The sequence below is a fragment of the Loxodonta africana genome, chromosome 3 (genome assembly GCF_030014295.1).
Source record: "Loxodonta africana isolate mLoxAfr1 chromosome 3, mLoxAfr1.hap2, whole genome shotgun sequence".
Lineage (NCBI taxonomy): Eukaryota > Metazoa > Chordata > Mammalia > Proboscidea > Elephantidae > Loxodonta > Loxodonta africana.
This window is the reverse complement of record NC_087344.1, coordinates 74,285,771-74,311,503: the sequence shown is the minus strand read 5'-3', so window position 1 is coordinate 74,311,503 and position 25,733 is coordinate 74,285,771. Positions and strand designations below refer to the sequence as shown.

Sequence of the window (25,733 nt, the reverse complement as noted above, 5' to 3'; positions counted from 1 at the left end):
CAACATTAGTCTAAGGTCTCATAGCTAGTAAGTGAACCTCAGAGCTGGGAAGGGGAAGGCCTAGACATATTCTAATCTACCACCCTCATTTTACAGATGGAGAAACTGAGGTCCAGGGAGGGGAAGGGGGTGGTTGAGGTTGCACTGTCTCTCACACACAGTGCTAGAATGTGCCATGGATGGATCAAGCACATGTTTTACTTAGAAAGCAGGGGCTTCCCCAAATGAGAGATGTTTGTCTTTGAGGTCCCCATCTATAAAACTGGAGTCCATGGTGGACATCGGGGAAGGACATGGTAATGAGGAGGTATGGATTGTTAGGGCCTACCAGCACAGTCCAAGGGCTCAAGGAGGGAGTGTGACCACCCTGAGCTTGCAGAATGGGCCCAAGGGACAACCAGCAGCCCCTGCCCTCACCTCTACTTCCTGCCCTTAGCATCTTCCTGTACACACACCGGAGGATGGCCATTACCGGCGACGATGTCTCTTTGGACCAGATTGTGCCGGTCTCGCGGGATTTCTCACTGGAAGAAGGTGCCACAGGGGTTCGGGTGGTAGCAGTTCCTCCCCCTTGGGCCCCCAGGTCATCTGTACCTCACTGGGGGGGTGCATTGGGAGCAAGGATGAGGCTGAAGTGCTCAATTCTTATTTCCCTCCCCACAGTGAGCCCAGACGGTGAACTCTACATCCTTGGTGAGTGGTCCTCTCAGTCTGGGTCCCAGTTGGGGCAGGGGGTATAGGATCTGCAGAGAGAGATTAAAGACATGAAGTAAGAGCACCCCCTGAGATTGTTACTGTGGCAAGTAAGACTCTGTGGAGTCTGGTCCCTGCCCACCCCTAGCCTCATCTCCAATCACTCTCCTCCTTGCTTACTGCACTCAAGACCCTCTGGATTACTCCATGTGCTGCTGTATCCCCACACATGACACATTCTCACCATGGGGCCCTTGCACAGCTTTTCCTTCTTCCTGAAAGCCCTCATACCTCCTGGTACTGAGCCAACTCCTACTTACCCTTCAGGACTTCAGTTCACACATTATTTTTTCCCAGGAAGCCTTAGTTGAACACCTACAGTTCTTTGAATCTCACTGATACATGTTCCTTTTTCTGCTCTTTGGTAGCTGTCACTCACAGTTATTTAATCATTTGTAATAACTTATTTAATGTCTATCTTCTTTGCTAGACTCTAATGTTAATAATACAAAAAAAAAAAAAAAATCCAAGCCCATTGCTGTCAAGTCAATTCCAATTCATAGCGATCATATAGGACAGAGTAGAATTGCCCCATAGGGTTTCCAAGGCTGTAAATCTTTACAGAAGCAGACTGCCACATTTTTTTCTTAAGGAGCGACTGGTGGGTTCAAACTGCTGACCTTTTGGTTAGTAGCCCAGTGCTTTAACCACTGCTCCAATAATAATAAAAACAAAACCAAACCTGTTGCTGTCAAGTCGATTCTGACTCATAGAGACCCTATAGGACAGAGTGGGACTGCCCTGTAGGGTTTCCAAGGAGTGCCTGGTGGATTCAAACTGCAGATCTTTTGGTTAGAAGCTCCAATAATAAAAATAGAAGTGAATATCTAATCAATGATTATCTTGGGCCAGGAGCCCTGGTGGCACAATGGTTAAGAGCTCAGTTGCTAATCAAAAGGTCTGAAGTGCTAATCCACCAGCCATTCCTTGGAAACCCTATGGGGCAGTCCTACTCTGTCCTATAGGGTTGCTATGAGTCAGAATTAACGTGACCACAACGGATTTTGGATCTTGATCCAGGCACTATGCTAAAAGCTTAACACACATCTTATTGTGATTTCCTCACAACTCTGTTATGAAGTTATCACTGTTTTTATCCCCATTTTATGGACAAGGTAACCGAGGCCCAGAAAAATCAAGTAATTTAGCAAGTGGTGAGTTTTAGTTATCTAGTAGTGCTATAAGAGAAATACCACAAGATGGTGGCTTTAACGAACAAGTTTATTTTCTCACAGTTTGGGAGGCTAGAAGTCTGAATTCAGGATGCCAGCTCTAGGGGAAGGCCTTCTTTTTCTGCCAGCTCTGGAGGAAGGCTCTTGTCTCTTTGAACTTCTACTCCTGGGAAATCTTGATGTGGCTTGTCATGTGTCTTCTCCTACCTCTATTTCTCTCTTGCTTTTTAAATCTCTTTTAATACCTCAAAATGGATTGACTCAAGACACACCCTGCGTTAATTCTGCCTCATTAACATAACAAATCCTGCCTCATTAACATAACAATTCCAAATGGAATTATAACCATAGGCGTAGAGGTTAGGATTTACAACGCATAATTTTGGGGGATGCAATTCAATCCATAACATGGTGGAACCAAGATTCAAACTCAGAATCCAAACTCTAGAGCCCACATTCTTAATCACTCAGGTACACTGCTTCTACTCATTCATTAGTTCAGCACGTGATTTTGAGTGCCTGCCACATGCCAGGTACTGGGCATAAACAGTGAACAAGGAGCCTCCCACAGTCTAGCTCCCTGAAGATGCGTCCAACTTGTTCTCATTACTGCGGTATCCCCAGCACCCAGCACAGTACCTGGCACACTCAGGTAGACTGATAGGCAGCCCTCTTGTCTGCCTCCACGTACCTTTCATTCCATTGGGTAGGAAGTAGATTGCATGTCCAGAGAACCTGTTCTTTTCCAGCTCTATCTAGTACTGTTGGGGTGAGGCTTATTGACTTTTCAGACCTTGGTTTACCCCATTGTAAAGCGGGGTGGTGTTTCCGGAGCTGAAGTTACAGAGGGTCCCTTTATTGCCCCAGCAGCAGCCCTGAGTGAGTTGCTTAAGGATCAAAGGGGCTTTGGGAGCTTGGACTGCTGACTCTCTGTTCTGAGAACTCCAGCCTCAAGATCCAAGCGCTTAGCTCCTGGCAGCCAAGGGGTCATTTTTGCTTCCTCTGTGCAGGCTCAGATGTGACTGTCCAGCTGGACACTGCAGAGCTCAGCCTCCTATTCCAGCTGCCTTTTGGCTCACATACGAGGACGTTCCTCCAGGAAGTCGCCAGGGCCTGTCCAGGTAGGTAAGACCCCAGGATCCCTTGAACTACCCACTCCAGCTGACTTTCTACCTTTTGGACTCAACTGTCCCCTCTCAAATCTGCTGGCATGAGGCTGCAGTGCCCACCAGCCACCAGCCAGCTACGGTGTTTGCTTTTTTCTTTACCAGCTTCTGAACCTCAGTTTTTACCCCAGCAAAGCCCTTTTGCCCTCCTGGCTCTGGGTTGTGATTCTGGTGCAGAAATCTCTTACAAGTTGGGAGGGTCAGCAGCTCTAGAGGTTCATTCTCCCTCTCTCTGCCAACCAGAGCTAAAACCAAGGGAAGGTTGCCAGGTGGGCTCTCCTGCCCTTGAACCCTGCTCTGACCCCCTACTGCAGCTGAGAAAATGGTCTAGCTTTGGCCTAGCAATGAGAAGTTAGTGGCCTCTAGGGCAGAATTTGTTTGGATCTGGAGATCTGCCACAGAGAATGCAAATTCCAGCCACCAGGTGCTGGGGCTTAGGTGTTTATCCAGCACTATTCACCGTTGCCTTTCAAACATCTTTTGTCTGCAGGAATGCGGGGTGGAGCTTGCCTTCTGTCTTGATCTCACTGTAGAGTCTCCTGGGTCTCCAATTTGTGATCTTACCATAGAGCCTCCAGGGACTGTGAATGCAGATTTAGGGTGTGGGGAAAGGAAGTAGAAAATTATAGAGCCTTGGTTAAGGAGTATAAAATCTATTCTGTAAGCAGGGAGAGATTTATCCCCAAATCTTAAAATTATAATAAGGATAACTTATGATTATAAAAAAAATTTTTTTTTTTTTATGATTATTATTGGTAGTTGTAGGAGAGGTGATAATAGTAATAATAGCAAAAGCATGGGCTTTGAAGCTCGCAGATCCTTGAGTTTGAAACCCATCTCTTTTGGCCTCTCTAGCTGTGTGACTAGACAAACCACCTCACCTCTCTGAACCTTAGTTTTTGTAGACTTCTGTAACTAAAGACTGTTTTCTTTATACGGTTGTGAGAATTAAATGAGATAACACATGTGGAAATGCCCAGCACATAGTAGAAGCTCAGAAAATACCTCCTCCCTCTATACAGAAGTACCATGAGCTGGACATTGTTTTAAGAACTTCTCACACATCATCTCATTTAATCCTCTTTTACAACCTTACATGGTAAGTAAAATGTCTTCATTTTACAAACGAGGAAACTGAGTCTCAGAGGGGCTAAGTGCCTTGTCTGAGTACATAGCTGATAAACTGTAGAGCCAGAATTAGATAGTTCTACTCCAGAACCTGAGCTCTTGAGTGTTTTTTGCTCTAGTGCTTCTTTAGCTCATGGCACCCTGTCCCATATAGATGGTTCAAGGATAGCTTCATGTAGGCGGTGATGTTTAAGATGAGACTTGAAGAATGAATAATTTTTTCCCAGTAGACAAGGAGGAGGAAAAGTGCATGGCAGTTGGAGGAAAGAGCAGGTCATTGGGTGGGGCTGAGTTTGGGTAGGAGGAGGCTGTAGAAGATCTAAGCCAGGAGAGGCCAGCAGAGGGCATCTCATGGAGGTTCCTGAATGGCCAACAAGAGCTACGACAGCTCCTGGGGAGCCAGTAAAGGATTTTAAGGTGCTAGTGACAAGGCAATACTTGCATGTTAGGAAGGTTCCTTGGGTGTGGAAGAGAAGAGTCCACAGATTTGTACAGGCAGATCTACAGAAATGTATTAAAATAGTTCAGGCCTAAAACAATAAAGCCTGGACCAGAGTACTGGGGATGGAGATAGGGAAGAGGAGATGAACACCAAGGAGGTCAAACGGATGAGAATGAAGATGCTATGAGGGCACTGAGTTTGGGTTGTGTTCAGAACTTTATTGCCAGTGGTTAGAACAGAGCCTGGTATGTAGTAAAAAAAAAATAATAATAAATATCTGTTGAATGGATGAACAGAGCTTCGTACCTGCCTGTGAGAGTGAACGAGAGAGAGAGGTCAAGGATGACTTCCCTTTTTTGGGCTCGGGTGAATACTTTGCATTCCCCTTACCTTCTCTTCCTTCTGGGGTCCACACCTGGGGTACCAGCAGGGAAACTCTGTACTAACTCACCTTCTCTGAGTAGTTGTCCTGGTGGGCTTCCCCAGGGAGGGATCTGGCTGAGAGGGGACTCTCAGAGCTGACAGGCCCTTGGATATTCACCAGCCCAACCTTTGCATTTCACAGATAAAGAGATGACGGTCCACAGAGCCAAAGTGCCTTGCCCAAGAGACCACAGTTAGAGAAAGGAATTAGCTAACATTAATTAAGTTAGCTATATGACAGTTATTTTCCTAACCATCCCACAATAATCATGTTTTCCTTTCGAGTCTTTTGAGCAACATTAAGTAGGTATACCGTTTTATGAGCAGCCCTGGTGGCACAGTGGTTAAGAGCTCAGCTGCTAACTGAAAGGAGAGTGTTCAAACGCATCAGCTGCTGCACAGGAGAAAGATGTGGCAGTCTGCTTCTGTAGAGATCTATGGGGCTATTTTACTCTCTCCTGTAGGGTTGCTGTGAGTTGGAATCAACTCAACAGCAGTGGATTTGGTTTCTTGTTTTATAGATGAGTAAACTGCCACAGAGTTAAGTAACTTATCTAAGGTCACTCAGCTATTGAAAGGAATAGGGTGAGGTTTAGAACTACAGGTGATGTGACCAAGGTGGTCTGACTCCAAAGCCCACTCAGTCCAGAGATTTCAGTTCAGATTCCAGCTCTACCACTCCCTAAATATAAATGTGGACAATGTATTTAGCTTTCTTTTTTTACAATGGAAATATGAACTTGCCTTACCTACTGCTCCAAGGGTTCTATGAGGTTTGTGCTTATTTGGTTGTTGTTAGCTGTTGTGGAGTCAGCTTCTGACTCATGGTGACCCCATGTGCAACTGAACAAAGTTCTGCCCAGTCCTGAACCATCCCCATGATTGGTTGTGGATCGGACCATTGTAATCTATAGAGTTTTCATTGGTTGATTTTTGGAAGTAGATTGCCAAGCCTTTCTTCCCTAGTCTGTCTTAGTCTGGAAGCTCTTCTAAAACCTGTTCAGCATCACAGCAACATGCAAGCTTCCACTGACAGAGGGGTAATGGTAGTATGTGAGGTGCATTGGCTGGGAACTGAACTCCGGTCTTCTTCATGGAAGGCTGAAATTCTACCACTGAACCACCACTGCCACCATAATTAGTATGGGTTGTTGTTGTTGTTAGGTGCTATCACATCGGTTCCAACTCATAGCGGCCCTACATACCACAGAACGAAACACTGCCTGATCCTGAGCCTTGCTCACAATTATTGTTATGCTTGAGCCATTGTTGCAACCACTGTGGCAATCCATCTCGTTGGGGGGTCTTCCTCCTTTCTGCAGATGCTGTACTTTACCAAGCATGATGTCCTTCTCCAGGGACTGATCCCTCCTGACAACATGTCCAAAGTATGTAAGATGCAGTCATGCCATCCTTGCTTCTAAGGAGCATTCTGGTTGTACTTTTCCTAAGATAGGTTTGTTCATTCTTTTGGCGGTCCATGGTATATTCAATATTCTTCACCAACACTATAATTCAAAGGTGTCAATTCTACTTCAGTCTTCCTTATTCATTGTCCAGCTTTTGCATGCATATGATATGACCGAAAATACTATGGCTTGGGTCAGGTGCACCTTTGTCTTCAAGGTGATGTCTTTGCTTTTCAACACTTAGAGAGGTCCTTTGCAGCAGATTTGCCCAATGCAATGTGTCGTTTGATTTCTTGACTGTTGCTTCGGTGGGTGTTGATTGCGGATCCAAGTAAAATGAAATCCTTGACGACTTCAATCTTTTCTCCATTTATCATGGTGTTGCTTATTGGTCCAGTTGTGAGGATTTTTGTTTTATGTTGAGGTGTAATCCATACTGAAGGCTGTGGTCTTTGATCTTCATTAGTAAGTGATTCAAGTCCTCTTCACTTTCAGCAAGCAAGGTTATGTCATCTGCATAACACAGGTTGTTAACGAGTCTTCCTCCAATCCTGATGCCCTGTTCTTCTTCATATAGTCCAGTGTCTCATATTAGTTGCTCAGCATACAGACTGAATACGTATGGTGAGAGGATACAACCCTGATGCACACCTTTCCTAACTTTAAACCACGCAGGATCCTCTTGTTCTGTCCGAAAAACTGCCTCCTGATCTATGTACAGGTTCCTCATGAGCATAATTAAGTGTTCTGGAATTCCCATTCTTCATAATGTTATTCATAATTTGTTATTATCCGCACAGTTGAATGCCTTTGCATAGTCAATAAAACACAGGAAAACATCCTTCTAGTATTCTCTGCTTTCAGGCAAGATCCATCTAACATCAGCAATGATATCCCTCATTCCACATCTTCTTTGGAATCTGGCCTGAATTTCTGGCAGTTCCCTATGATATACTGCTGTAGCTGCTTTTGAATGATGTACAGCGAAATTTTGCTTGTGTGTGATATTAATGACATTGATAATTTCCCCATTTAATTGGATCACCTTTCTTGGGAATAGGAATAAATATGGATCTCTTCCAGTCGATTGGCCAGGTAGCTGTCTTCCAAATTTCTTGGCACAGATGAGTGAGCACTGCCAGCACTGCATCCGTTTGTCGAAACATCTCAATTGATATTCTGTCAATTCCTGGACGCTTGTTTTTCGCCAGTGCCTTCAGTGCAGCTTGGACTTCTTCCTTCAGTACCATCAGTTCCTGATCATATTCTACCTCTTGAAATGGTTGAACAACCATCCGCCAATTCTTTTTGGTATAATGACTCTTGTGTATTCCTTCTATCTTCTCTTGCTGCTTCCTGCGTCGTTTAATATTTTCCCCATAGAATCGTTCACTTTTGTAACTCAAGGCTTGAATTTTTTCTTCAGTTCTTTCAGCTCCAGAAATGCTGAGCGTGTTCTTCCCTTTTGGTTTTCTATCTCCACCTGTTTGCACATGTCGTTATAATACTTTGCCTTCTCAAGCTGCCCTTTGAAATCCTGTGTTCCGTTGTTTTAATTCATCATTTCTTCCTTTTGTTTTAGCTGCTTTATGTCCAAGAGCAAGTTTCAGAGTCTCTTCTGACATCCATTTTGGTCTTTTCTTTCTTTCCTGTCTTTTTAATGACTTCTTGCTTTCTGCATGTATGACGTCCTTGATGTCATTCCACAACTCGTCTGGTCTTTGGTCATTAGTGTTCAACATGTCAAATCTATTCTTGAGATGGTCTCTAAATTCAGGTGGGATATAATCAAGGACATACTTTGGCTCTAGTGGACTTGTTCTAATTTTCTTCAGTTTCAAATTGAACTTGCATATGAGCAATTGATGGTCTGTTCCCCAGTCAGCCCCTGGCCTCGTTCCGACTAATGATATTGAGCTTTTCCATTGTCTCTTTTCACAGATGTAGTTGATTTGATTCCTCTGTATTTCATCTGGTGAAGTCCATGTGTATAGTCGCTGTTTTTTTTTTTTTTTTTTTTTTTTGTGAAAAAAGGTATTTGCAGTGAAGCAGTCATTGGTCTTGCAAAATTCAATCATGTGATCTCTGGCATCATTTCTATCACCAAGGCCATATTTTTCAACTACCGATCCTTCTTTGTTTCCGGCTTTCACATTCCAATCACTAGTAATTATCAATGCATCCTGGCTGCGTGTTCAATCAATATCAGATTGCAGAAGCTTGTAAAAATCTTCAGTTTTCTCATCTTTGGCCTTAGTGGTTGGTCCGTAAATTTGAATAATAGTTGTATTAACTGGTCTTCCTTGTAGGCATATGGATATTATCCCATCAGTGACAGCATTATACTTCAGGATAGATCTTGAAACGTTCTTTTTGACAACAAATGTGATGCCATTCCTCTTCAAGTTATCATTCCCAGCGTAGTAGACCATATAATTGTCCAAATCAAAATGGCCAATACCAGTCTATTTTAGCCAACTAATACCTGGGATATAGATGTTTATGCATTCCGTTTCATTTTTGATGATTTCCAATTTTCCTAGAGTCATACTTTGTACATTCCACGTTCCGATTACAAATGAAGGTTCCGAAAGCTTGACTCCATCCACGTCATTAAGGTCGACTCTACTTTGAGGAGGCAGCTCTTCCTCAGTCTTTTGAGTGCCTTCCAACCTGGGAGGTCTCATCTTCTGGCACTATGTCAGACAATGTTCCGCTATTCATATAGTTTTCACTGGCTAATTCTTCTCAGAAGTAGACTGCTGGGTCCTTCTTCCTAGTCTGTCCTACTCTGGAAGCTCAGCTGAAACCTGTCTGCCATGGGTGACCCTGTTGGTATCTGAATACTGGTGGCATAGCTTCCAGTATCACAGCAACATGAAAGCCCCCACAGTATGACAAACTGACAGACACGTGGGGTTACTAGTATGTAAATGGTGAAAAAAAAATTTAAAGTTGTGTCTGGCAGTGCCATAGTCAGGACGGGGCTCAAACTTCCTCATTCATGATGTCCTTGTAAAACCAGTTCACTTCTGTCAGGTTCAGGCAGTTCTACAAGTGTAGCAGACACAACAACATAGTGGTTAATAACAAGTGTTTTGGAGTCAGACACACCTGGGTGCTAGTCAGAGGCAGAGGTGGCTCAAGAGTTGCTAGAAAGGAGAGGATCAGGAGTGGCAATCTGGTTGGGAGAAACAGAGGACTTGTCTTGAAGGTATATTTCATAGCAAGTACACTGCTTTTACTTACAAGTATGTTTATTCGGTGTGGTTTATGAGTTGCTGATGGACGTTTAGCCAGTAAAGTTGACTCTGACTCATGGCGACTCCATGTGGATCAGAGTAGAACTGTTCTCCACTTCTACTTTGGCTGACGTTTTGGAAGTAAATCACCAGACCTTTCCTCCAAGGAGTCCCTGGATGGACTTGAACCTCTAGCCTTTTGGTTAGCAGCCTAGGATTAACTGTTTGTATTGTCCAGAGACTCCCAAGATGGAGGTTACAGGTAATTAAATCCCTTTCCCCATTCCTTGGTGCTGACTTCTGTTTGAGTTTCCACTCTGCCATTTGCTCTGTAACCTTGGATAGTTAACTTCTCTGAGTTCAGTTTGCCTCATATATAAAATTGGGGTAATAGTTCCCTAGCCCATAAAAATGGACTGGTTTTGGCCATTTTGAGTCAGAAAATCATATGGTCTACTGTGCTGGGACTGACAAATTGAAGAGGAATGGTGTCCCCTTCATCAAGAGAAAGACATTTCATGATCTATCTTCAAGTACAACGCTGTCAGCAGTAGGATAATATCCATACACCTAAAAGGATGAACAGTTAATACGACTATTACTCAAATTTACACACCAACCGCTAATGCCAAAGATGAGAAAACTGAAGATTTTTACCAACTTCTGCAGTCTGAAATTGATCAAACATGCAATCAAGACGCATTGATAATTATTGGTGATTGGGATGCAAAAGTTGGAAACAAAGAAGAAGGATCGGTAATTGAAAAATATGGCCTTGGTGATAGAAATGACGCCCCATGATAGAGTTTAGCAAGACCAATGACTTATTCATTGCAGATACCCTTTTTTTCAACAACATAAATGACAACTATACAGGTGGACCTCACTGGATGGAAAACACAGAGATCAAATCGACTACATCTGTGGAAAGAAACGACGGAAAAGCTCAATACCACCTGCCAGAACGAGGCCAGGGCCGACTGTGGAACAGATCATCAATTGCTCATATGCAAATTCAAGTTGAAGCTGATGAATATTAAAACAAGCCCAAAAGAGTCAAAGTAAGACCTTGACTGTATTCCATCTGATTTTGGAGATCATCTCAAGAACACAATTGACTCATTGAACACTAATGACTGAAGACCAGATGAATTGTGGGTGACATCAAGGACATCATACATGAAGAAAGCAAAAGGTTATTAAAAAGAGAGGAAAGAAAGAAAAGACCAAAATGGATGTCAGAAGAGATTCTGAAAGTTGCTCTTGAGCATCGAGTAACTAAAGTGAATGGAAGAAATGATGAAGTAAAAGAGCTGAATAGAAGACTTCAAGGGGTAGTTTGAGAAGACAAAGTAAAATATTATAATGAAATGTGCAAAGACCTGGAGTTAGAAAAGCAGAAGGGAAGAACATGCTTGGCATTCCTCAAGCTGAAAGGACTAAAGAAAAATTAAAGCCTTGAGTTACAATTTTGAAGGAGTCTATGGGCAAAATATTGAATGACTCAGGAAGAATCAAAAGAAGATGGAAGGAATACACAGAGTCACTGTACCAAAAAAATTGGTAAATGTTCAGCCATTTCAGGAGGTAGCATATAATCAAGACTTGATGGTATTGAAGGAAGAATTCCAAGCTGCACTGAAAGCACTCGTGAAAAACAAAGCTCCAGGAATTAACAGAACACCAACTGAGATGTTTAAACAAAGGGATGCAGCACCTCCAGTGCTCACTAGTCAATGTCAAGAAATGTGGAAGACAACTACCTGGCCAACTGACTGGAAGAGATCCATATTTGTGCCCATTGCACAAAGAAAAGTGATCCAACAGAATGCGGAAGTTATCACAATATCATACACAAGTAAAATTTTGCTGAAGATCATTCAAAAACAGTTGCAGTAGTACATTAACAGGGAACTGCCAGAAACCAAGCTGGCTTTAGAAGAGGATGTGGAACAAGGGATATCATTGCTGATGTCAGATAGATCTTGGCTGAAAGCAGAGAAAACCAGAAAGATGTTTACCTGTGTTTTATTGACTATGTAAAGGAATTCAACTGTGTGGATCATATCAAATTATGGATAACCTTGTGAAGAATGCAAATTCCAGAACACTTAATTGTGCTCGTGAGAAACTTCTACATAGACCAATAGAGAGTGGTTCAAACAGAACAAGGGGATACTGCGTGGTTTAAAGTCAGGAAAGGCGTGCATCAGGGTTGTATCCTTTTACTATACGTATTCAACCTGTATGCTGAGCAAATAATCTGAGAAGCTGGACCATATGAAGAACCAGGCATCATGATCAGAGGAAGACTCATTAACCTGCGATATGCAGATGACACAACTTTGCTTGCTGGAAGTGAAGAGGACTTGAAGCACTTACTGATGAAGATCAAAGACTTCAGTATGGATTATATCTCAACATAAAGAAAACAAAAATCCTCACAGCTGGACCAATAAGCAGCATCATGATAAATGGAGAAAAGATGGACATTGACAAAGGATTTCATTTTACTTGGATCCACAACCAACACCCATGGAAGCAACAGTCAAGAAATAAAACAAAGTATTGCATTGAGCAAATCAGCACCAAAAGGCCCTCTAATACATTAAAAAGCAAAGATGTCACTTTGAGGACTAAGGTGCGCCTAACCCAAGCTATGATATTTTCAATTGCCTTATGTGCATGCAAAAGCTGGACAATGAATAAGGAAGACCAAAAAAGAATTGCTGCCTTTGAATTACAGCGCTGGTGAAGAATACTGAATATTCCATGGACTGCCGGAAGAACAAACAAGTCTGTCTTGGAAGAAATACAGTCAGAGTGCTGCTTGGAAGCGAGGATGGAGAGACTTTGGCTCACACACTTTGAACATGTTATCAGGAGGGACCAGTCCCTGGAGAAGGACATCATGCGTGGCAAAATAGAGGGTCAGCGAAAAAGAGGAAGACTCTCAAGGAGATGGAGTGACATAGTGACTGCAACGATGTGCTCAGAAGAGGCAAGGATTGTGAGTATAGTGCGGGACCGGGCAGTGTCATTGTTCTTAGGTCACTGTTAGTCAGAACTGACGTGATGGCACCTAACAACCACCCCTTAAAGCTTGTTTTGAGGATTAAAGGGTTAAAATACATAAAGCACAGATCTTGGCACATTTACTATGAGTTCAGAAGAATGGGTGTGTGTGTGGGAGAGGGGGCTTTGTGCCTTGGAATAGCATTTTTTTTAAAAATTTTAAAATTTTGTTATTGTTGAGAATATACAGAGCAAAACATACACCAATTCAACCATTTCTATAGGTACAATTCAGTGACATTGATTGCATTCTTTGAGTTATGGAAGCATTCTCACTCTCCTTTTCTGAGCTGTTCCTCCTCATTGACATCAACTCACCGGCCCCTAAGGTTCCTACCTAATCTTTCGAGTTGCTCTTGTCACTTTGATCCCATATAGTTCTTAAAAGAGCAAAATAGTCAAGACATTTTTTTTTTGTAGTTAAGCTAAACTTTTTTTTCTTCAGGGGATAAGTTTTAAAGATTATCTCAGGACAGCCTCCTTGGCTCCAGAAAGTCTGGAATTCATGAGAATTTGAAATTCTGTTCCGGATTTTATTCTTTTTGATCAGGATTCTTCTGTGGTCTTTGATCAAAATGTTCAGTAATGGTAGCTGGGCACCATCCAGTTCTTCTGGTCTCATGGCAAAGGAGACAGCTGTTCATGGAGGCAGTTAGCCACACATTCCGTATCCTCCTCCTTGAAAGAGTACTTTTGCTTTCCTAGAACCACCTTGTATGGTAGGGAAGCAGACTTGGAGACTCCCAGGGTAGGCTGAGTGATTTGCTCACCGTCATAGTGTCATTCAGAAGTGGAACCAGCTCCTGAAGTCCGCGGCTCAGTTTTTCCTCTGTGTTCCTGCCACAGGCTTCGATCCTGCGACCCCGAACCCTGAGTTCCTGTGGCTGTCTCGGTACAGGTGCACAGAGCTGAAGCCGGAATCGCCAGGGTTGCCGACACCGCGTCGTTGGAATTCGGCCCCAGGTACCTGGCCAGGGTGAGCGAGAATTGGCGGAGACAGGTATCCGTCTCGGAAGAGGCGGTGGGGATTGGAGGAGGCCCGGCTACAGGGGGCGGGCTCAGTTCCGTTTGGGGCGAGGCCATGAAGCAGAAGAGCCTTCGATTGGCCGAGGCGGTGAGAGGGGGCGGGCCCCTCTGGGGGCGGAGCGGGCGCGGCGGGCGGCGGGATGAAGAACTGCAGGAACCCGGGAAGGAAATGTCCGCCGCCGCCGGCTCTCGGGAGCGCGACCCTGCAGGTCCGCCGGGCGGTGGGAATCTGGGCTGCAGATTTAGGCCGGGAGCGGCGGTGGGCTCGGCCCACGGGAGGGCAGGGTCTGCGGTTAGGGTAGTGGCCGCAGGGGCGAAGACCAAGGTCCTCGCCCTACCGAGGCGGGGAAACTGGGGCTGAAGTTGATGGGGATGTTAGTTATTCTCAGCTGGGCGTGGTGAGGGCAGGAGAGTGGGGGTGGCAGTACTTAGGATCCAGAGGCTGGGACTTAGAGCTCTGTTCCTGACTCACAGTGTCACCTGGGGCCAGTCACTGCCCCTTTCAGAGCCTCAGTTTCTCCAACTGAGCTTGGCTTTCTGCCGTGCGTGCGTGTGTGTGTGTGTGTGTGTGTGTGTGTGTGTGTACACATATGTGTACTCCTCATACCCTTGGGTGAGGTGTGGTGTGTATGCTGGGGTTGTCTGACTCTTGTCTGTCCTCGGCCCCTGTAACAGACTGGACTGTGTGCTGGCTGAATCTGGGGGAGGTCCTGTCCAGCCTGGTCCTGGAGTCCAGGCTGAGGTACAGGTGAAAGGCACTAGGTTTTTTCCACCTAGTTCTTAATGAATAATGTTTTGCAGCACAAAAGGCCGATTGCTGAGCAGGAGTTTGTCTTTTGAAGAGTGAGAGGCCCAGGGCTGAAATTTGGGTCAGCCTAGTGCTTTGGGAGGACACGCAGACCTGTCTGTTCTGTCCAGCTCCAAGGTTTCCTGCAGGGGCTCCCTGGTGTATTTGCCTGTGTAGGCCTGTGCAGCTCTAGTCACGTGCCAGCTTTGGCATGCCCACTAGTACCCAGGTGTGCCCCCTTGCTCAGCCACTTGCTAGAGGTGGAGAGCCTGTGAAGGAGCTGTGTAAAGTAGGGCCAGCACTCCACTTGCTTTCACAAGGCTTGGAAACTATGAAGGGGGTGGGGAGCCATATTGTACAAGCGTTTGTAAAATGAGAGGAAACTAGATGAGCAAAGGACTTCCTCAGCGCTTAGGCTTTCCCTTCATTACAGCCACCACAAGAAGCCATTGAAGCGCCTGATGGTGCCGATAGTTTGGCTTGCATCTGTCTTGGGCTTATCTCAGAGCTGAGTTGAAGTGCTATTGCTTCAGTTTCCATGACATTCTGGGCTGTGCAGGGGTGGGTGAGAGTTTAAGATCAAGAGCATATCTTCCACTTGCCCCTTCACAAGAAGCTTCCAGAATCCAGACATCGGTGGAGGTCAGGCCCAATGGCAGCAGAAAGAGGTAGGTTCTGTCTTTTTAGCTGGCCAGTGGAGAGAGATCTTTCATGAGAGGTTAGGCCAGCTTCGAAGCCAGTTACCTGCCCCTGGTGGTGCAGTGGTTAAGCCCTCAATTGCTAGATGAAAGGTTGTCCATTGGAACCCACCTAGTGGCTCTGAGAGAGGAAGACCTGGTGATCTGCTCCCATAAAGATTACAGCCTAGAAAACCCTGTGGAGTTCTACTCTGTCACATGGGCTCAGTATGAGTGGAAAATCGATCGGACAGCACACAACAACCAGCAGCTGCCCCCAGGTGAGAAAAGTACACGGGAGTCTCAGAATCTTTCATCTCCTTTGAAAAAGCAAAAACGAGTCGCATCTGGTGAGGAATTATTGTCGAGGTTTTGGTTTTTAGTTTAAAAGAATTTGTCCTCATCAGAATATCTATAGTAAATAGGGCTACACTGTTAATTGCTAAGTTGCTCCTGCTGAAATTGCTAAGAAATGATACTAAGGCCCCAGGCCTGTCTGGGTCATCATTGTTTTGAGTTGCTCTGACCTCAGAGGAAAGGTACCTCTTCTACAGGAGGTAGGAGGAACCCTCTGGTTGCTTAGGATGATCCAGGCCCCAAGGGAAACAGATAATAGATTTGGTTCTTCTATATGCACACAATCAAAATACCCAATAACCTGGGGATCCAGCCCAGGTCTGCGTAGAGTGTGGTTTGTGACACGCAGCAGGAGAAGCAAGGCTCCCCTCGGCAGCTGGCAGTCTGATAGGGAGGGGTCTGACAGTCCCTCAGTAGAGGTGAGAGTGTAGCATTGGCCCAGCAGGACAGTGGTCCTTGTGGGCTGAGTCTAGGGCAAAAGCATCTTAGAGGTCTAGGTATTTTGGAGTCAAGATGAATCTGGTCTTTGGTGGAAAAAGAAATGCTCTCCTTTTGGTACTTCTCTCCAAAATGTCCATTCCTTTCTTTGGCTTATAGCTGCTGAGTTCAGGGGTGTTAGAGCAAGCTTAGGAGTCCCTGGGTGGTGCTGAGGGTTAGGTGCTTGACTGCTAGCCAAAAGGTTGGTGGTTCGAACCCATCTAGAGGTGTACCTTGGAAGATAGGCCTGGCAATCTGCTTCTGAAAGATCACAGCCTTGAAAACCCTGTGGAACAGTTCAGCTCTGCACAAAACCATATCAAAAGACCAAAATTCGTTTGCTATTACCATAAGTCGGAATCGAGGACAACAACAGTTCCAAGAGGGTGAGCTTGGTAGGGATTGCAGTAGAAAATTCTTAAGGTTTGGACTGGTGTCTTTGAGCTAAGTTATGATGTTGAAGTGAGATGTAATGCTCTGCTTGTGTGCCACACTGTTCGTGTGATCCTCTGGCCTTCTTCAGCTGCAAAGACCATGCACTGGCCCTAGACAGGTAGCCGTTGTAGGCAGGGCCATTTCTGTTTCTTTACTCTTTTAACTGTTCTTGTTTGTGTAGCTTTTTCTTTCTTTAAAAGAATAGGGTCTGATTTGGGAGAAATGCTTCATAATTTTTATCTAGCAACTGAAGGTGCCCTTATCCAGAAAACCCTCCAGCGTATCCTCCACAGGGCTCAGCGCTTATCCATGTTGTTGTGTAAAATGTTCACCTGGATTTCAACCTAGCCATGTGCAAAGACCTAGAGCTGTGTTCTGGAGAATTCTGAGCTATGCACTGAAAAGGAAACAGCCTACTCAGAAGTCCCATTGGGTTATTCTTTCTGGGCTAATTTAACAAAGTGGTAATAGCAAAACAAATTTTGGTCCTTTGATGTGGTTTTCTTGTTCCATGGTTGATTGAAAGCGAGCCAGTTTTGTAGTAACTCAAATTTAAAATGAAGTGTGTTATGAGTATTTTTTCGTCTGGACCCAGGAAACAAATCATTAAAGTCTCTCTGGCCTGAGAAAGGAAATGAATGCTATTTATATGTCAGGATAGCCTAAAGGGTAACCTAGATTCCCACAGTAGAAGCCAGAGAGAATGGTGGAAAAGTAGCCCTTGGGCTGGTTGGTTTCATCCCTCTCCCTCCTTTCTCTCTCTTTCTCGCAGTCTCTCTCCCAGAAGTTCTGCGATCTTGCTCTCAGTATGAATAAGTAAAGTCTGTGTGACCAGCATATCCTTGTAGCATCGAGAAAGTGAATCTGCTTCTGTTTATCCTGTAGGTAAAATATCCCCCATCACCTCCACCTTTGGGGAGCTCTGCAGGCTCCTAAGCAAATGAATTTATTTTGGGTCATTTTGTTTCGTTAAACAAAAGAGAACTTGTTTGTTTCTTCCTCTTGTTTTTCCTCCTTCCACTTTCCTTCTTGTCCCATTTAATCTGATGTTTGTTTCTCTACAGCAGAATTCCCTGAAGACTTTTTTTTTTCCCTTCTGAAAAGAGTTTGTTTTGGAATTCTGCAGTGGGGAGTCTAGAGCAAGAGAGGTGGTGACCCACAGCATTCGTTTGGAAGGGAGCTTTGCACAGAAGAAATCCTCAGGGATGGACAGTACAGGAAGAGCGAGGCATCAGCCTTTATTAGAGGGAAGACGGTGTTGGGACATAGAAGCTAGCTGACTTGCATGTTTTCCTTTGCTGCTTAAAATATACTGTACCAGTTTTATAGCCTTTACTGGCTGATGCATGTGTCAACTGAAGCTCGCAAATGTGAACGAGGACAGGCCTTCTTTGTTCGGAATGCTGATGATGAGGGTCAGAACAGAGGGTATGTCTAAGTGAATGAGGATGTGGATATTTTCACTTTTATTTTCAGTTTTGCTCTTTGGTGCAGTATTAGACATCTCCCTTGACTTTTACCTTTCATCTGTAAGAGAGTAATTGCCTCCCGGAAGGTCAAACAGGACCTAAAACCCATTGACACAGAGTCGATTCCGACACATAGTGACCTTACAGGACAGAGGAGTGCCTAGCAGATTCACACTGCTGACCTTTTGGTTAGCAGCCATAGCTCTTAACCACTGTGCCACCAGGGTTTCCAGTCAGAACCTAAGGAGTGCTAAATTATTTACGGGCTCTTTCCTTTGGGTGATGCATGCAGTTAATGCGGAAGGCTGCTAACCACAAGGTTTAATGTTCGAGTCTACCCAGAGGTGCCTCAGAAGAAAGGCCTGGTGATCTACGTCTGAAAAATCAGCTATTGAAAACCCCATGGAGCACAGTTCTACTCTGACACACACAGAGTCGCCTTAGGTGGGAATCGACGCTATGGCGACTGTTTTTTTTTTTTTTTCCTTGAGTTTGGGAAGCACAGTTGGAAATTGCAAATGCCTACTTCTGAGAATTTAGAAATGCCCTCTTCAGGTCCCGTCCTAGGTGTGTTTCTTACAGGTAAGACTGACACTTATTATGTTCTCTACTCTTTCCCGCCCTTCAGTTTCTTTTCTCTTAATGCGGTCACTAAAAACCATGGTCATTCTCAACTCTTCCTTCTCCTTTTGCATCTGATGACCAAATTCTGTTCTTTTTTTTTTTTTTTCTGCAGTGTTTCTTCTATCTGCCCATGTTTTCAAATCCCCATACTTCTTGATGATATCCTATTACCTGAACTATTCCATTAGGGACTTGTGTAGGAACTTGAATATTGTACCACACCTTGTTGTCTACAAAATAAAGTTCAGATCTCTTAGTGTGGTGTTCAAGTCCTGTAGAGCCTGGCTCCAGCTCCCCTTTCTGGTCTTAACTGCCAGTACTCACCTTTATCTCCTTTTCAAACTTGCATGCTTATTATTTCCGGATAAAGCCCTGTACTTGTTCACCTCTTCCTTGACTCCTTCCGCTACATTTTTATAAGATCAAACTTGCTGTACTTGGTATTTTCACATCCTCTCTCCTTCCCAAATGCCAGCCTCATGCCTTGTATATCAGTTGTTGTCAGGTGCCATCGATCCAATTTTAAATTCCTAGTGATCTCATGTGACAGAGTAGAACTGCCCCATAGGATTTTCTAGGCTGTAATCTTTATAGGAGCGGATCTCAGGTCTTCTCTCCCACGGAGCAGCTCGGTGAGTTTGAACCACCAACCTTTCGGCTATCAGCTGAGCACATAACCATTGCTCCACCAAGGCTCCATAGGAGCTAAAAAAATGTCTTTCTCTGTCTTTGGTGGAATTGTAGTTGTTGTTGGGTGCTATTGAGTCGATTCTGACTCATAGAGGCACCATACCTAGAGACCCATATAATTCGTAACCTGAAGTTTTCTATAGCCTGAAGAGCTCCAGTCCCCTTCCTCTTTGGGCATGCTCTGGGTCCCCTTCCCCCCTTCTTCCTGGTTTGCTCTTGCCCACTTCTCTTTCAGCTTTATCACCAGACCACAGCTGGTTCACAGAAGGCCCAGTGAGGGGAGAGTGCTGGGGGAAAAAGTCAAGTCATCTCTCCAGGAGCCTATCACCACTGACCTGCTGCCTTAAAATCATTACACTGTAGTCTTCCTTCTTGAAAGCTCAACTGTCATATTTTGTTCTTGGTAACTTAAACTGGATTTCACAGGGTGGGAATGATTTTGAGTCCAGGGTTCACAGATTTGCAGGGCACAGGATGGTGTGTGTTTAGAGATGTTTCTGCCCATTTTAAATATTGAGGAAATCGATAGTACGTTTTAGAAAACTAAGCATGGTTATTTGACTTTTAAGAAAGTAGCAACTATTCGAGGTAGTGGCCTGACTAAAACAAATTATTCTTTCCATTGTTTTTAACGCTGGGTCCAGCGCTATGGGAATCTCTCAAGAGCTCTCAGACCTGTGTACTACGTACCATGCAAATACCTAACTCTCCTTTGCTGTCAGCATAAAGTTCAAACTCCACATGGGATTCAAAGTCCTACAATTTGGGCCTAAGGTTATGACTATTTTGAGTATTACTATGATGAGCAGTTACCACTTATTAAAATTTACTGTGAGTCTGTAGGCCTCACACTCAAGAAAGTTCTATGAATGGATCTCCCTTTTTCAGATGGGGCGATTGAGGCTTAGAGAGGGTAGGTAACGTGTCTGTCATCACTTAGCTGGTCAGTGACAGAGTTGAGCATGGAACTCAGGTCGTCTGACTAATGCTTGAACCCTGCCCCTTCACTCTTTTTTTGTATCCCCTGATGCTTTCTCAAGCAAGACCTGTTCATTTTTACTAATTTACACGACTTATTATTACTGATTTCTGAGCCATAATGCCATGTCTCTGTGCTTTTGTTGAAGCTATTTCTTCTGCCAGAAACACTTCTTGGACCCTTCATTTATCAGACAGGTAATATAGTTTATTGATTAAAAGCATACTCCTTGAAGACTGTTGAAATGGCAAATGATTTGTTACGTGTATTTTTACCACAATTTAAAAAAGAGTGGTTAAGAGCGGTGGCCGCTCACCAAAAGGTCAGCAGTTCACATCCACCAGATGCTCCTTGGAAACCCTATGGGGCAGTTCTGCTCTGTCGTGTAGGGCTGCTATGAGTCGGAATCCACTCAGTGGCAATGGGTTTGTTTTCGTACAGGTCCCAGACTTCCTGGGTTTGAATCCTGGCTGTGTTACTTACTAAGTATGTGCCCTTGGGCAAGTTACTTAACCTCTCTGTGTTTATTTTGTGGTCTGTAAAGTGGAAATTATGATAGTACTTCATACAGTTTTTTGGGGATTAAATACATGTGAAGTGATTAAAATAATGCTTGGCATGTAGTAAGCTTTAAATATTTGTTTGCTTTTAATAATATTGGAACCCTGATGGCGTAGTGGTGAAGAGCTATAGTTTCTAACCAAAAGGTCAGCAGTTCGAATCTACCAGGAGCTCCTTGAAAACCCCATAGGGCAGTTCTACTCAGTCCTATAGGGTTGCTGTTGAGTTGGAATCCACTTGAAGGCAATGTGTTTGTTTTGGTACAGGTCCCAGACTTCCTGGGTTTGAATTCCGCCTGTGCTACTTAACTAAGAATGTGTTCTTGGGCAAGTTACTTAACCTCTCTGTGTTTATTTCCTGGTCTGTAAAGTGGAGATTATAACAGTACTTACTTCATAGAGTTTTTTTTTTAGATTAAATATCTGTAAAGTGTTTAAAATAGTGCCTGGCATATAAAAAAATAAAAAATAGTGCCTGGCATATAGTAAGCTGTAAATTTTTTTTTTTCGTATTAATAATATTAATGATAATATTACTATCATCATCATCATGAATACAGCCTGATTTAGATTCTGGTTAGTTGGCTCTGGACCTATTTATCTTCCTTTGAATTGAATGTATCCCACTGCTGGTATGCGTTTCCCTGTCTTAGACTGAGAGAACCCGTGGGACAGGGCCCCCTTGTGGTGTACACACAGTTTGGTGTCACTGGCAAGCATTGAACCAACCCTTTTCATCCTGCCAGTTTGAGTTTTCGGGTATTTTGGAGCACGTGGCTTGCAAGTATTTTGCTCACATGGTTTGGCAGGTTCTTCTAGTGTGCTGAAATGGAATGCAAAGGCCAGTGACTGAGATGATAGGAAGGGCAGGACATGGTCTCTACCTAGTGTGACAGCCACGTACCCATACATCCTGTGGAAATCACGGTAGCACTTTTGCTCTGTTATCCAAACAGACTTAACCCTTGTGTTCATTCAGTACTTATCCCTCAGTTTACAGCTTCATTAAAGATGGGGTACTCATGTTTGCAAAAGTGGTGGCTGGGGGGCTTTGGCGTCCAGCAGATGTAAGTTTTAATATCAGTGGTGTGGTTTACTGGCTCTGTGTCCTTGAGCAAGGGTGCTATCTGTGCTGGACCTCAATAGGCTTACTTGTAAAATGAAGGCAATAATTAATCAGTAATAATACGTAAAGCACTTAACACAATACCTAGGTGTTAGTAGGTACTCAATAAATAGTAGTCATTACTGTCAGAGCTGTAGGGGATTAAGAGTGATGGAGAAGAGGGAAAAGAGGTAATAGTTACTGAGTATTTGCCATGTACCAGGCATTGTGTTAGGCTTTTGACCAGGCATTGTGTTAGGCTTTTGATCCATATGGCTTTCATTTGTTTATCCTTTTCACTTCTTTGTGTTTGGTGGTGTTACTCCCATTTTACAAATGAGGAAACAAGTTAAGTAACTTGCTTGAGGTCTTATATCAGGTAATGACTGGATAGGGCAGTAAAATAGCCAGGTAAAATAGACAAGTCTATTTTACTGGCTCTATCCATTCATTGGAAACCCTGGTGGCATAGTGGTTAAGTGCGACGGCTGCTAACCGAAAGGTCAGGAGTTTGAATCCACCAGGTGCTCCTTGGAAACTATATGGGGCAGTTCTACTCTGTCCTATTGGGTTGCTATGAGTCAGAATTGACTGAACGGTGGTGGGCTTAGTTTTAGTTTTTATCCATTCATTGGAGCCCTGGTGGCGCGGTGGTGAAGAGCTTGGCTGCTAACTGAAAGGTGAGTGGCTCGAATTTACCAGGTACTCCTTGGAAACCCTGTGGGGCAGTTCTCCTCTGTCCTACAGGGTCACTATGAGTCAGAATTGATTTGATGGCAATGGGTTTTTTTTTTTTTTTTTTTAAATCCATTTATTACCTGATGTTCTGGATGCAGGTGGGTCCCAGCTACCCCTTTTGCAAACATGAGCACAACATCTTCAATGAAGCTGAAAACTCTGAGGAATAAGTACTGAATGAACACAAGGGTTAAGTCTGTTTGGATAACAAAGCAGAAGTACCACCCTGATCTCCATAGGATGTATGGGTATGGGGGTGTCACTGCTAGGTGGAAACCAGCCAGGTCTATTTTACTCCAAAGCCTATGCTTTTTCTAGAACATTCTGATGTCTCTTATCATACCAAACAGATTATATAGACAAGAAGGCCCTCAGAACTCAGAGAAATGACTACTGAGGGTTGGTGTGGTTGAGAAAGGCTTCATGAAGGAGGTAGGGGTTGAGGCTGGGCTTTGAAGGAGAGGTGGCCAGAACGTAGGAGGGACTAGAGGCAAGAGTGAGGATGACGTGCATGGGGAACCTGTCTGTTTGGATTGGGCACTTTGGGTGATGGATTGGTGAGAGTAAGGCTAATTTGCGAAGGCCTTGTATGCAAGTTTAACCAGTTTGGACCTGTAATACTGAAAGTTTTAGAGCAAGGAGAGATGACACTCTTGTTTATCTGACCAAGTCCAGAGACTAGATTTGGTAGGGAGAGGTGGGAAAATGTCTTAGCTGGGAAGCTCTTGAGATGACAAGTGAGGAGATGATGGCCCAGAGGAAGGCATCTATGAAAATGAAGAGACTGATGACTGACTGGCACTGGGGGCCCAAGAATAGGGGTGAGTGGATGGCAGGATTGCAAGCCTGCCTGACGGGGAGAATGATGGTACTGGTGACAGAAGGGAGAACTCAGAGAAGGGGCCGAGAGGTCACAGTTTTACCTGGGACTCACTTGCATCCAGAACATCCGGTGGAAATGCTCAGTAGGCAGTGGAGGGTCTGAGCTCAGGCAGAGGTAGACAGCTCAACAGAATTGACCAAATGGCTGATGGTTCTCCTTGTAATGGAGGAAGAAGAATGGGATCTAGATCTACATTGTCCAGTACTATAGCCGCTAGCCACATGCAGCTAATTAAACTGAAATTTGTTAAATGGAAAGTCCAGTTTCTCGTTTGCTGTAGCCACATTTCAAGTGTTCAGTTGTGGCTAGTGGCTACTGTGTTTGGCAGTGCAGTGATAGAGCTTTTCTATCATTGCAGAAAGTTACATTGGGTAGTACTGGTCTAGTACCAGGGGAGTACCTGGAAATAACTAGGGGGCCCAGAGGAGGAGAAGGAGCATGAGAAGGAGATAGAAGGAGCAATTGAATTAAGAAATAATTTTGCTGCCTCTTGGACACTTCTCAAAAGAAATGAGGTACTTGCATTTTGTTTTGAGTTTTTTTTTTTTTTTTCCTTGTGTGATGTCATGTTTTAAGAAAAGCCTAGATCTCAAGTTGGTGGTAAGTTTGGCTACTAGAAATTGAGGCCTGGCCTCCTATCTCCATTTGGTAGATCTGGACCTTTGACAAGCCTAGCTTGGCCTCTAGTGTACCTCTTGGCTATGCGATGAGGGATACAGTCTCAAGTTAACTGTGGGAACAGAAGACACCAACTATGTAATACTGTTAACTTTGTTCATTTGAGGAAGTGGAGGCTTAGAGAAGTAGATAACTTGTTCAAGGTCACATAGCTAGTAGGTGGCAGGGCCAGAAATGGAACCTAAGCTTTTGACTCCAAAGCCTGTGTAGTTAATACATATTTTTGTTATTATACAAAAAAATGTGTTCTTGTAGCTAACTTTGAAAGTACACATAAGCAAAAAAGAAAAAGAGATCCTACTACTGAGAACTGACTGTTGCTAGCATTTTGATGTATATCCTTCCAGGCTTTGCTATGTGTATGTATATGTGTCTGTATAAGTGTAAGGATATTTATAAACATGTGGCATATATGCATATAGATATGTACTCCAGTCCTTTTTAATGCACATAGATAGGTCAGTCCCTGGAGAAGGACATCATGATTGGTAAAGTAGAGGGTCATCGAAAAAGAGGAAGACCCTCAACGAGATGGATTAACACAGTGGCTGCAACAGTGGGCTCAAGCATAACAACAATCATGAGGATGGCACAGGACCAGGCAGTGTTTCGTTCTGTTGTACGTGGGGTCACTATGAGTTGGAACTGACTCACTGGCACCTAAGAAAAACAACAGATAGGTCAGACCATGCTCTTGACTACCATCCTCAATCCGTTTCTGGCAATTCTGTAGTCCTAAAAACTCTGCTGAAGATTGGGGGGGAAAAAAGTTAGTTTGGCCTCAGCTCATTTGGCAGTAAGACTTGTTTGAACTAACATGAAACTATTTATAGGCTCAATTTATCCCACTAAATGTTACTATTCATAAGTTGCGCTGTGCAAGTATTAAAGTTTTTAACTACTGCATGTTGCCTCAGACCCCACTGGTGCTATAATATAATATATGGCCTGTTGTTGTCAGGTGTTGTTGAGTCGGTTCCAACACAACAGAATGAAACACTGCCCGGTCCTGCGCCATCCTCACAGTCGTTGTTATGCTTGAGCTCATTGTTGCAGCCACTGTGTCAGTCTACCTCTTTTGCACTGACCCTCTACTTTACCAAGCATGATGCCCTTCTCCAGGGACTGATCCCTCCTGACAACAGGAGTCTTGCCATCCTTGCTTCTAAGGAGCATTCTGGTTGTACTTCTTCCAAGACAGATTTGTTCGTTCTTTTGGCAGTCCATGGTATATTCAATATTCTTCGCCAACACCACAATTCAAAGGTGTCAACTCTTCTTCAGTCTTCCTTATTCATTGACCAGCTTTCACATGCATAGGATGAGATTGAAAATACCATGGCTTGTATCAGGCACACCTTAGTCTTCAAGGTGACATCTTTCAACACTTTAAAGAGGTCCTTTGGAGCAGATTTGCCCAGTGCAATGCATCTTTTGA

General features: G+C 44.0%; 1 protein-coding gene across 7 annotated transcripts in view; it reads left to right on the top strand.

Annotated features, from left to right (window-relative positions):
- INPP5B (inositol polyphosphate-5-phosphatase B) overlaps nucleotides 1-25,733 on the top strand; it is a 68,371-nt gene that overhangs the window by 2,028 nt on the left and 40,610 nt on the right. For 3 of the 7 annotated variants that reach the window (XM_064281747.1, XM_064281745.1, XM_064281748.1), the window contains exons 4-7: nucleotides 437-534; nucleotides 664-693; nucleotides 2,936-3,046; nucleotides 13,657-13,773. In XM_064281747.1, coding sequence (XP_064137817.1) covers nucleotides 437-534; nucleotides 664-693; nucleotides 2,936-3,046; nucleotides 13,657-13,773 — 356 coding nt within the window. Of the gene's footprint in view, nucleotides 1-436; nucleotides 535-663; nucleotides 694-2,935; nucleotides 3,047-13,656; nucleotides 13,774-14,118; nucleotides 15,292-15,439; nucleotides 15,582-15,605; nucleotides 18,621-20,494; nucleotides 20,529-25,733 lie in introns of those variants that run through there. The other 4 variants (XM_023554551.2, XM_023554553.2, XM_023554550.2 and 1 more) reach the window with 4 other exon arrangements.